This window comes from Phodopus roborovskii, unplaced genomic scaffold, assembly GCF_943737965.1.
Source record: "Phodopus roborovskii unplaced genomic scaffold, PHOROB, whole genome shotgun sequence".
Classification (NCBI taxonomy): Eukaryota; Metazoa; Chordata; class Mammalia; order Rodentia; family Cricetidae; genus Phodopus; species Phodopus roborovskii.
Genome location: NW_026125295.1, coordinates 11,809,762 through 11,822,744, shown reverse-complemented (window position 1 = coordinate 11,822,744; position 12,983 = coordinate 11,809,762). Strand labels below are relative to the sequence as shown.

The following is a 12,983-nucleotide window of genomic DNA, read 5'->3' as shown; positions in this document are numbered from 1 at the left end:
GCACCTGTGGCCCCTCAAGGACCTCTGGCTGACAAGCAATCAGGTGAGAGGGCTTGACCTGCTTGCCTGGGAGGAGGGGCCTGTGGTCCTGGAGCTTCTGAGTCAGGATTGCAAGGGGCAGGTGAGGGAGGAGAGAAACACCAGGCTTCCTTCCTGTCTCAAGTGGCTCCCGCCTGGCTGTGCCCAAGGGTAGTGCGCCTGAGCTCTGAGTCCCAGTTTTCTCCTCATGTAAATAGAGCTTCGACAGACCCACCTCATGAGACAGACAGCCGTGGTCAAGGGCACAGGAGGCCACCGGCTGTCTCAGGGCTTTCTGGAACCTCCTAAAGAAGCAGATTCTTGTGCTCCACAGTTTTTGCAATGCCAGGCAAAAGTTCTACCACATCCACGGTGTTACCTCACATCCATTAGAGTTGGAAGCAGAGGGTCAGCTCAGAAACCTGAGTTTCAATGAGTCCTTGGGTCTGGGGACCATTGCTATCAGCTTTGGAGTTATGTGTCACACAGTGACCTTGCTGTTAGAATGATTTTTTTTTTTTTTTTTCTGTCCACCTTGGCCCTCTCAACCTCTTGGAGCCTCGTTCCCCGTTTTATAGCTGTGTGAAATGCAGCTCACAGTGGAGCTGTGGGGTTGAGCTGGATCACTTAGCCGTCAGTGCAGGGATGCACCTAAGTCAGCTATGGGGCAGGTGTGGGTGGCAAGGGACACTGGGGATGGGAGCATGTCCAGCTGGGTGCCTGTTCTCATCCTTACAGAGGTATTCTCTGGTCCGGGACAAGTGTTTCCTGTCAGCCACTGAGTGTCTGCAGAAGATCATGTGAGTGTCTGCGCTGGTTTGGGGGAGAGGGCACAGGAGTGCTGGCCCTTCCTCTCGACCAGGAGTTGCACCCTCCTTACAGCACCACCGTGGACCCCCGGGAGAAACTGGAAGTGCTGGAGAAGACCTATGGGGAAATCGAGACCACGGTGTCTCGGGTGCTGGGCCGGGAATACAAACTCCCCATGGATGACCTGTTGCCGCTACTTATCTACGTGGTGTCGCGGGCTCGGTGAGTGGGAACTGGGGTAGAATGAAGTAAAACCTTCTGCCCTGTCTGCACCAAACACAGGACAGAGGAGGCCGGGGAACCAAGGCCTAGAGAGGACCCAGTCTCGTGGGTGCCTGGGACAGAGCTGGGGCCATTCCAGAGGTGTCTAGCCCTCTAGGCCAGGGCTGGTCCCCCGAGCTGTGGGGTATCTGTCTGTGACTCCTGTTCCTTTTCTCCTTTGTTGCCATGGTACTTTCTCTAGAATTCAGCATCTGGGAGCCGAGATCCACCTGATCCGGGACATGATGGACCCCGCCCACACAGGTGGCCTCCATGACTTCCTGCTCACAGCTTTAGAGGTGAGGGACCTGGGCTGTGAGCCCACGGAAATCTCTCCCTGACCCAGACACCATGGTAGAAAAGAGTTCAAATCTCCGCCTTACGTGTCTCCATGGAAAGGATCCCTGGTGCTGTTCCCAGGGCAGATGAGCCTCACAGCCCTTCCGGCTGCAGCTCCGAGCAGTGTGCAGACGGAAGGGCTCTGCAGAGCGTGGCTGACAGTTAGTCCTAACTGGAGCAGGGTGTCACAGGGAGGTGGGTGCAATGGCTTTCGCGGCCATCCATGCATATAGTTGCCAGCAAGTCTCAACCTCGCTCGTCTCTCTCCCCAGTCCTGTTATGAGCACATCCAGAAGGAAGACGTGCGTCTGCACCGCCTGCCTGGCCACTGGAACTCTAGAGAACTCTGGTGACATGGCCACTCTGGATCAAGGGCAAAGCTAGGGACACGTGGCTGCAGTGGACCTTTGTGGGGCGAGCACTCCCCTTTGCCTGGGTCAAGGCAGGCTATGGAGGTGCTCCTCAAAAGAGATGGTGTTTTGCTTCCTACAGGGACATGCCCAGCTGCCACAGTGTGACCCCCATAGCTGATAACTCTCCATTGGCCTCTGGTCTGGGCTCTGATAACACCCCCCACCCCCACCCCCACCCCCACTGGAAGTAGCACCGTCTTGGGTGAGGAGCCCTAGCTTCACTCTGCTCTCTCCAGGCTCTGTGCCATGTGATGTTGGAGATGATTTCCAATGTTCTTCCAGTCCAGTACACTGAGCTCTGCAGCCCTCCCCAAGATCTGGCTTCATGCAGTTCTTTGGTCGGAAATGGAAATTCTCACTGTTTATCCCATTCCTGTTCCTCGGCTCCTGGCTAAGAAGGTCCTAAGCTGGAGAAGGCTTGGTTTGTTCCATTCCTTTTCCCATGAGTATCTGCCTGGGGACCGGTCTCCTTAGCTGAGCTTCAGGCTTGAGCTGGCCTCTCAGGAGGACCGTGGGACAGGAAAACTTAGCTCCACACCAAGCTCTTACAGGCCCTGCCCTTTGCAAAGGCATGGGATGTAAACACCAGCAATTATTCCCTTCGCTTACCAGCAGACCACAGGTGGCCTGTAAATGATGTGCCTGAGACACTTGGGGGCTCTCTGTGGGAGGGATAGCAGGAATATTCCAGGCTTGCTAGTGCCCTAACAGATGAACAAGTCTGGGTACAGTGCTGGCCTCTGGGTCACTGTTTCTGGCTCACACCACTGTACCCCGTCACCCTGTGTGGGAAGGGCCAAGGGACATGTTGAGAAAGGTACACACCCAAAGCCAGGGCTGAGACCCCTGGGAGCCTCAGGGAGGACCACATTCAGAGCTTCTCAGAAAGTATGGAGCACTGTTCTCCTACCTTGCTGTCCCCAGAGCAAGCCAAGGCTTTCACTGGCTGGATCCACCAAATGCTTCAGTTTAGGGCTGGGGCTTGAGTTCTGCCAGGAGGCCTCTCTCTCTCAATGACAGCCTCAAGTACCTGTGACCGAAACCCTGCTTCCCACTCCCCTGTTCCCAACACTAACTGAACTTGGGCCTCTGGTCCTTGTGGGTCTACAGGGTTTCCATAGTGTCCTGGTAAGTTCCAAGCCCAAGGGGTGCCAGCCAGCCACCCCCATTTGGCGCTTCTGGAGGCTGGTAGGGCTGTGTCAGTGAAGGCCTCTCCCATGTGGGTTCTTTTATAGGTGTTAACTGTCCGGCCTAGAACACCTTCTTTTTTTTTTTTTTCTTCTGACATGTGAGGGCAGTCTTAGGAGTTCACGGTTGCTATCATCAGTACCCTTACTGCCATCAGAGAGAGAATCTGCAGGCCCCCTCCGCAGTCCACCTCACTTCATGTCTTCCTAGAAAGTAGGCCTGGGAGTCCCGAGGGAAGAATGTCAAAGAGGAGATAATGATATGATTTAAGTCTCTTACATCTAAGCTGGGCCTTCTTCATTTTCCCTCCTGCCTCATAATGGTTTATTTTTGTTTTTTGCTAGCTACTTCTCTGGGGGGGCGGCCACAGTTACAGTCTACTTATTTATTCGGCATTTTTAATAAATCCGTTTCGTCTTTATGTGTGTGTGCATAAAGGCAAGATTTCATATAAGGTGTCTTCCCTGATCATTCTCCACCGTATCTTGGGAGATAGAGTCTCACCTTGAACACAGAGCTCACTGATTGACCTAGACTGGCTCACCAGCAAGCCAAAAGGGTCTGCCTTTCTCAGCCTCACCGGGTCTGTGGCTGCAGGAGTGGACCCGTGTGCCCACTGTGTGCTGGGGACAGAAGGCAGGTCATCATAGTTTACTGACTGAGACACCTCGAGTCCCCCCATGCCCCATCATGGCACCTCCTGCCCGTGGGGGACAGGGAACATGCAATGATCACAAATGCCCAGTTCGCTGGCTGCCCACTGATTGAACTTTCAGAAGCAGTGATATTGGGGATACAGTTTGCTTTCACTCTGAGTGGGGATTGTGTCGTTCCTACTAAGGTATGTATTGTGGGCTGTGTCCTGGGGCACTCCCAGGAGGTCAGAGGGTCCACAGTCTGTTTGTCAGAGCTGGGTGGAGTTGGACTATGCATCAAGTGTCCCTTTATCACTCAACTCTGAATCTGGTGTGTGGGCACATTTGCCAGGGTCCCTGGCTGCACATGTTGGGTTTTGGCCAGGTTTTGAACACCAAAATATTGCTGTGCCTGTGTGACATTGTAATTGGTGGTCCTCCCACTACTTCTCATTGTCTTCTTTTGTTTGTTTTTTGAGACAGGGTTTCTCTGTGTTGTTTTGGAGCCTGTCCTGGAACTCGCTCTGTACACCAGGCTGGTCTCGAACTCACAGAGATCCACCTGCCTCTGCCTCCCAAGTGCTGGGATTAAAGGCGTGTGCCAGCACCACCTGGTTGGTTCTCATTGTCAAAGGCTCCTTTTCCATAGGCTCCCTGTGTGGTATGAATGGAGAATGGGCAGTGCTATGTTTTTCTGTGTGGTTTGGGCCTGGATCTCCTGGCTTCCATTGAGAAGTTCTCGCCAACACTAACAGCCCATTGGCTACTGGCTGTCCCTTGGTGTAAATGGACACGGTGTGTTGTGTCTGGAAGGATCCTTTCCAGGACAAGCACTGCCAACTGGACCACTACATGTGAGGCAGCTCTTTTTTGGTGTAGTTTGGGTCTGCAGAATCACCACTGACCCTCCTGGTTTTGAAGGCTCCAGAAGACATTGAGGGCTGAGAGAGGAGAGTCAGTTTCCTTCAGCACATCTGCCCCTACCTGCCCTCTAGGCGTAGTGACTTCTAATCTCACTTTGTATTGTATTCCATTTCCCTGGAGTGAGGTGATTCCCTGCTTCCATGAGGCTGGGCCAGGGGAGCATGGTGCCTTCCCAGTCTCCACCTTGTCCCTTATCCTCACCATGTTACTGTGCTCCCCACTGGGAGCACTCCATATGGTGAAGAGCTGATGGCGACTTGGAGCCACACCCGTCAGAGTGCCACTGGGAAGAGGGACTATTTCCTCTAGCCCTGGATGCTGCCACTGTCTGCTGAGCCCCAGCAGCTTTTGGGGGTGATCCTGGGGTACCCTGGCTCCCAGTGTTAGGCTTGCCAGCTCCAGTCTGATTTGTGTTGCAGCCTACAAACCCTCCACCATAGGCGGAATTGCGGCGAACGCTGCTCCCTGCTCTCATAGCCATCCACTCTGCTGGCTGTGTGGCCTCTTCTATCTTTATTCCAAAAAAAAAAAAAAAAAAAAAAAAAAAAGCATAATTTCACTGGTGTCTGTTTGTCAAGTACAGTGCATGAAGCGGTTTGTATAAAGACGGCCCCCACAGGCTCAGATTTGAATGCTTGGTCGCCAGGGATTAGTAGGTGGGACCTTGCTGGAGGAAGTGTGTCACTGGAGGTGGGCTTTGAGGTTTTCAAAAACCCAAGCCAGGCCCAGTGTATCTGTCTTCCTGCCATCTGAGGATCCAGCTCCTTCTCCAGCTCCGTGTCTGCCTGCTGCTATGCTAATAATGACTAAATCTCTGAAATGCAAACAGACCCCAATTAAATGCCAGGGCCATGGTGTTTCTTTGCACCAATAAAATGCTATTAAAGACCGTGCCTGAGTGACAGGATGGTGGCTAACACCATTACAGCTTCTTGTAGACTTGACGTATCTCCACGAACCCAGCCAGCTAAGCAGCATTGGCCCCAAATGGATTCAGTTTGTCTTTCACAAGGATAGCAGAAGTGAGACATGCACAGTGACAGTTCCCAGGACCCCAGTCCCACTTTATGACACAGGCTGAGGGACCAGGGCCATAGTACAGGCAGGCGCCTATAACCACTGGAGGGCCACTTTCAAATTATACATGGCCAGGCAATTTTGCAACCTGTAGCAAAACCTTAAGCAGTGACGATGGTGACTATGGTAGTAATGGTAATGATGAATGATGACGGTGGTTATAGATTCTGGGATGGTGGGGGTAGGGGTGGCCATGGTGATGGTTATGGGGGTGGTGTGTGTTCCAGGGGCCATTGTAGAGCACTGTACCAACACATACCAGACTGCAAGGGAGCCTTGCAGTGGTCTGCGTGAAGATACCTAAGATATGTGAGGTTCCCAGGGTGCCACATTTTCTGCTCCTAGTTCGTAAAGAGAGATTTGGGTACCACTCCCCATTCTACCCCAGAACCGAGCATCCCTTTGTCCCTGACAGGCCCAGAAAGTGCTCCCAGAAGTCCTGAGTGCTCTGTGCTTTCTTCTGCCCTCCCCAACTCTGTTCTGACCTCATCCACCAAGTTGAGTACATCTGCTTCTCTCAGTGTCAAAGGGCATTGCTATCCAGGTTGTGGTCCCCTGGAAGGACCCTGGTCTTAGCCCCTCCTGGTCCTTCTGTAGCCTCTCCTTCCCCGCTACAGTCAACTGTCCACACAGCAGCAGGAGGAAGCTTTGGGAAGCCCTGCAACAACTGTCCAGAGCTCCTAGAATCAAAAATCCAACCCGTTCACCTTGGTCTATGTTTGCCCTGAAACTCTGTCCCCCCTTCATGACTTTTGCCTTGTTTTCTGCTGGCTGGCTACAGTCGCCATCTGTTTTAGTATTTCTATAGTCCCCGATGTCCTTCCTCCACCCACTGACCCCTGCCCTTTCCAGAAGTTTCCTGCCCTGCAGGTTTCCTGATTGCACAGCACTTCCTGTAAAAGCCAGCTCCCCCCAGGGCCTGCTGCATCATCATCTGCCCGTGTCCTGTGTGTGTGTGTGTGTGTGTGTGTGTGCGCGTGTGTGTGTGCGTGCGTGCGTGCGTGCGTGTGTGTGGTATGTGTGCGTGTGTGTGCGTGCGTGCGTGCGTGCGTGCGTGCGTGTGTGTGTGTGTGTGTGTGTGTGTGTGTGTTACTGTATTTTAGGTTCCTGCCCTATGCTGGGGGAGACGGGAGAATCTTGGCTGCCTCAGTCGGTTCCTCATCCCCTGGGATTTGATCCACCTGCCAAGAATGAAACTGCGGCTCCCAGACTCCTCTGTGTCCTTCCATCTGCTCCTTCTTCATCTGTGAAGAAGAGCAGTAACAAAAGAGTTCAAAGCAGCCAGGAGTGTACAATGTGGGACTAGAGGGTGAGATTCTGTGAGACTCCAAGACTCAAACAGTCCAGAGTACTTACAGGTGACCCCAGGTTGGAAGCAGTGTCACAAAAGGATCTCATGGTCTATTATCCAAGGAGCAAGATGCATGACCTTCATCTCTAGGGAGTGGGTGCTCTCTGCACCTGTGTCCCCTGAGACCACAGGGTAGCAGCCTGGGGCCGGGGTAGCTGGTGTAAAGAAAGCACTGGGTATGCATAGTCCTAAGTTCAGGTCTATCGGGGAGCAAGGACCCCAGGTGGGAAGACGTCAGTCCTTCTGTCTCTTACCCAGACCCTTGCCTTGTTGCTCCCAGGTCTGCTCTCCAGGGCAAGGTCTTCCTGACCACAGAATTGCTGTAATCTAGGCTCTTCATGATCTTCTAAAGACAGTGCTGGAGAGAGGAGGAGAAGAGGCATAAAGGAGAGGCCTTGGCTGTTGGGAGCTGCTGTTTCTTGCTAGCAGGGATCTTTTTGTGTGGATTTCTCTGTGTAACAGCTCTGGCTGTCCTGGAACTCATCTGTAGACCAGGCTAGCCTCAAACTCACAGAGATCCGCCTGCCTCTACCTCCCGAGTGCTGGGATTAGAGGCAAGCACCACCAATGCTCAGAAACTACCCTTCTGCTCATGCAACTAACCTAGGCTCAGTATCAAAAACATAAAGATGTAACTGCAGCCAGGTGCAAGCATCAGTCTGTGCCTTTTCTGCAGACAGAAGAGCCTCTGCGGGTAGCTCTGTCTGTGGACTCCAGCACAGGACATTGTTATCATTGTGTATTTCATCCAGTGGACAGTTCTCCTCTCCAGTGCCCCACGGGACATGTACACTGACAATAAGATGAATGGAAATGAACTAGGACTTCTGTAGTAAGCTTTGTCAAGCCTCCAAACACAAGTGGCTTGGTTAATTGAGTGTCTGTAAGAACGTTTTCAGCTGGGTCTAGCTGGAGAAGAGCTTGAAAGACACTCCTAGTCTGTTCCTTCAGGGTTGATGGGTACAGGGTCACTCAGCCACAGCACCACAGAACTGCATCCATCCATCCATCTATCTATCATCTATCTATGTATCTGTCTGTCTGTCTGTCTATCTATCATCTATTTATCTATCATCATCATCTGTCTTTCCATCTGTCTGTCTATGTGTCTTTCCGTCTGTCTGTCTGTCATCTATCTTCCCCTCTCTCTGTATGGAGATGTGGAGACAAGGTGTCATATAGCCCACCTGCTAAACCTCTTTTGAATCTTCACTGCAGCTGGAAGACTACTCCTTCACCTCCATAGGGCCCAGGCCTCCTGCTTCCCTGCAGGGAAGTTCTCATCTTGTGGTTGAAATGGTAAGATATGAAGTTCTAGGGACAGGTTAGGTAGGAGAAGGGGATTTCTGTTAATCTATTCAATTGACATCAAGGGTGAAACACACACACACAATCCGTCTTTCTATCTACACAGATATAGACTAGATATTTCAAGATTATTTTCATAGACACAATTTAATATATTACACTAAGGCAATGCAATTAGCAAATCATGGTATTACTGAATTGGCAGTAACTACTGTGTTCTTCTCAAATGCCCTGGTGGAAATCGTTTAGGAAGGCTCCAAATACATTCTCCCAGGTCTGGTTAAAAACAAACAAACAAAAAAAAAAAAAAAAAAAAAAAAAAAAAAAAAAAGGTGGGGGAGACAGATTTGGTGGCACACATCTATAGTCCTAACACTTGGGAGGTCAGCCTGGTCTACAATAGTGAGTTCCAGGCCAGCCCAGGCTACTTGGTGAGACCCTCAAAAGAAAATAGAAAATAAAATAAAATATATCAAAAGAAATGCAAGAGTGAGGTATAATACCACTAACCCCAGTACTCAGGAGACCCAGGGCAGAGGAATCCCAACTTTGAGACTGGATCTTGTCTCAAACAAATAGTTTAAAAGAAAAAAAAAGTAAACATAAGATAGTAAATATGCTACAATAGTTAATTACAGCAAATGTGCACTTTTACTTGGGGAAATACATAAATTATAATAATTAATGAGATAAAATGAAATGGCATCTACCAGCAGTATGGAATTTGTCCCTGGTTCTAGAAGATATTCAGGGTGGTCTAGTTCACTGACTGAGTCCTGGATGGTAGAGAGCATCAGCTACTCCAACCTGTTGATAAATAAACTTTTTCTGTGCATTCTGCTAAAGCCCTGTTGTGAGCAATGGTATTGTGTGTGCATGTGTGTGTGTGTATGTGTGTATGTGTGTGTATGTGTGTGTATGTGTGCGTGCATGTGTGTGTGGGTCTATGTATATAGGTGTGAGTGTATGTGTGTGTGTATGTGGGGGGGGTCTGTGTATGTAGGTGTGGGTGTGTATGTGTGTGTGTATGTAGGTGTGGGTGTATGTGTGTGTATGTGTGTATATGTGTATGTGTGTGTGTATGTGTGTGTGTATGTGGGGGGGGTCTATGTATATAGGTGTGGGTGTATGTGTGTGTGTGTATGTGTGTGTGGGTCTATGTATGTAGGTGTGGGTGTATGTGTGTGTGTGTATGTGTGTGTGCATGTGTGTTTATGTGTGTGTGCATGTGTGTGTGTGTGTGTGTATGTGTGTGTATGTAGGTGTGTGTGTGTGCGCGTGTGTGTGTGGGTCTATGTATGTAGGTGTGGGTGTATGTGTGTGTATGTGTGTATAATGTGTGCGTATGTGTGCGTATGTGTGTGTGTGTGTATGTGTGTGTGTATGTAGGTGTATGTGTATGTGTGTATGTAGGTATATGTGTGTGTGTATATGTATGTGTGTATGTGTGTGTATATAGGTGTATGTGTGTGTGTGGGGGGGTCTATGTATGTAGGTGTGGGTGTATGTGTGTGTATGTGTGTATGTAGGTGTGTGTGTGTGTGTGTATACATGTGTGCGTATGTGTGTGTGTGTGTGTGTGTCTTCTCTTACCCTCTCTCCTCTTCCCCACTTTTCCTCTTTCTCCCTTTCCTATTTTTGGATCACACTGACACATGAGAGAACCAGTGATGATCAAAACTGAATTCTAAATTGCAAGCTTCTACCTCTCTACCTGCGCCTTCCCTTTCCTTATTGTTATGTGCTTTCTTTATTTTTCTCTCTTCTTGACTCAACTCTCCTGTGGCCTTCGGAGCTGTCTTCAGGATAGCCTCTGGGTTTAAGGAGAAGCTGAATGGTGCCAATTGTCAGGGACACAGGGCGTGGGCCACCCCTCACTTCTGCCACCCACCATGGAGGAGAAATCATATTATTAGGGAAAAAAAACCTACAAGCAAAAAAGTGGCCAGGCGCATGTGGCACCACACTGCCATAGTGGACACACACTGTGGGAAGGTTCTAGAAGCACCACACACTATGATGTTCTCCATCCAGTAGGCCAAAAGGAAATGTTTGGACAACTATGAAAGCTTCTTGGTCAGGAAGTGACCTTACAAAAGGACCTCCTGAAGCTTAGCCGTGGGCTGCAGCCTGCTTCATGCTACTAACTCAGAGCGTTATGCTGGCTGTCTGCTGAAAGAGGAAAGACGCCTCAGTGGTGTCATTCAGACCCCTCTGCCCGGTCTGAATGGGGGTATTATGGAGGTGGTGCTTGTAAAACATAGTGCTGTACTGTATGCAAACCTTCCATTCATTTGCCCAACAGATCAGTCTTGTGTCTCATCACGTGACTGTTGATCCCATCCTAGGGGCTGTTCCGGATGCTATGGCAGTCCAAAGTCAGCCTCAAAGTCCCATGTGGTGGGTCCTGGGTCTTCTCAACTTGTCTTATCTTTCCATGAGATAACTAGGCAGCTACAACCTTCCCTTCTTGTCCCTTCTGCATTGCATTGCTCAAGGTCTCCCAAAGCTGGCCACAATGCCTACTAGGCAAGCTAACCCAGTTACTTCTGCACACAGGGAATACTTACGGCTCATGACAGCAGCAGTTAGGACTGTTTAGAGCCCTGTAAGGACACCACATCGATGGGGCAGGATGGATCAAGGTGGACATGAAGGATAATTCATCCACCAGGGCTCTATTTACAGCTTGAATTAACCATGTATGTGTTAGGTATGCACACATAGACAGAAACAGAGAGGAGGGATTATATATCTATATACAATCTAAAGCCCATAAATGAGAGAAATCATAATCTCTTTCTCTCTCTTTCCCGTTTTTTGAGACAAAGTTTCTCTGTATTGCTTTGGAGCCTGGAACTAGCTCTGTCGACTAAGCTGGCCTCGAACTCACAGAAATCCGCCTGCCTCTGCCTCCCGAGTGCTGGGATTAAAGACGTGCTCCAACAATGCCAGGCAATATATCTCTTTTTTGAGACTGGATTTTTCCACTAATACAATGGTCTCTAGTTTTGTCAAATTTTCTAGCAAACAATGTAACTTTTAAAAGATTTATTTTCATATTTCATATGTATGAATGTTTTGCATGTATGTATATGCATTGTGTGCATGCCTGGTGCCCACAGATGACAGACCTGGAGTTACAGATAGTTGTGACCCACTGTGTGGATGCTGGGAACTGAACCTGGGTCCTCTGCAGGAGCAATGAGTGCTCTTAATTGCTGGGCCATCTCTCCAGTGTTGGGGACAATCACCATCCTCACTACCTCAGGTCTCAGATAGAAAATTACTGACTGCCTCTTAAGAAATAAGCAGAATGTTCAGCAGAGCATTCCTAGATACAGGCTTGTGGTTTTACAACCAGTTAAAGAATAGCTCAGGATATTCCTCCTGCTACAGTTTTACAGCTAGTTAAAGATTAGCTCAGGGCATTTCTTCTACTGACCCTTTCATCCTGCCCACTTGCAAACCCTGCTCACATCCTGCCTATGGCCCTGTCTAAGCCTCCCCTGAGAAAATAAAATTTGTCAGCTTGATCAGAATATGGACATGCTGTACCTCTCTGTATCCCTTGTCCTTCATTTTTCCTTAGGTTTTCCCCAGTTGTCCTTGAATGCCCCATGGGTTGGGGCAGCTCCAGTCTCCTGATTCTTTCGCTGCAAACAAAATTTTGCTCTCTGCAGCTAATTGCTCTTTTTTGCTAATTCCATGGTGTATATATAATATGTGTCCCCTGTCTGCCGGTGGACACTGAGGCTGACTTGGGTATTGTGAATGCAGGCATCTCTGGTGTGTTGACTTAGAGTCCTTCCGGTCGGTACCTAGGAGTGGTGTAATTATGCCATTTGTATGGTAATCCTATTTCTCAGGCTTTCTTTATTATGGAATTTCCATAATGACTGGATCAATTTGTATTCCCACTAGTGGCACACAGAGTGAGTTTCCTATAAGTTAACAGTATTTATATTAAATATGATGGATTTTTATTTATTTTGTAAAAAATCGAATCAGAATTTCACGTAGCCCAGGCTGACATCAAGCTTTCTCTGCGGTTAGCATGTCGTTAAACTCCCCACTAATCTCCATCCCTGTCACCGCCTCCTGTGTGCTGGGATTACAGGTAGGAGCCACTAAGCTTGGCTGAAAATGACAAATTTCAAGTGTGATGAAATTTTGGGCACATTTGAATCAAGGCATAGTGGTTCGGATTCTAAAACTTCTAACTTTAAGAAAGTGAAGCTGACATTTAAAAATTAATTATCATTTATGTGTGTATATAAGTTATGTATGTGTGTGATGTATGTTTGAGTATGGCATCACAGATGCACATGCAGAAACCCCACACAGATACATATAGAACGAATTCTCTTTGGTTTTAATAATAAAAACCCAGAGTCAGATATTGGGGAGTGAAATCTGAGAGGTCAGAGAAGCAGAGAAGCCAACTATTAGAGAAGCCTTTACCACCACTGAATTCTCAGACTGACTGCCTAGACTGCCCTGAGCTCCTCTCTCCTCCCACTTTACATTCCTCTCTCTGCCCAGCCATCTCACTTCTGTCTTTACCTCTTAGCGCTGGGATTAAAGGCCTGTCACTCCAAATGCTGGGATCACCTTTGTGTGAGCTCTGTTTCTCTTTTACACTGGATCAGTTTCGTG

General features: G+C 49.0%; 1 protein-coding gene across 5 annotated transcripts in view; it reads left to right on the top strand.

Annotated features, from left to right (window-relative positions):
- Window positions 1–3,477, top strand: part of Als2cl (ALS2 C-terminal like) — a 232,033-nt gene extending 228,556 nt beyond the window's left edge. For all 5 annotated transcript variants that reach the window (XM_051203170.1, XM_051203161.1, XM_051203146.1 and 2 more), the window contains 5 exons: window positions 1–43; window positions 757–818; window positions 901–1,050; window positions 1,292–1,388; window positions 1,701–3,477. In XM_051203170.1, the coding sequence (XP_051059127.1) occupies window positions 1–43; window positions 757–818; window positions 901–1,050; window positions 1,292–1,388; window positions 1,701–1,781 (433 nt within the window). In that variant the 3' untranslated portion in view covers window positions 1,782–3,477. The remainder of the gene's footprint in view (window positions 44–756; window positions 819–900; window positions 1,051–1,291; window positions 1,389–1,700) is intronic.
- Window positions 3,478–12,983: the final 9,506 nt, after the last annotated feature.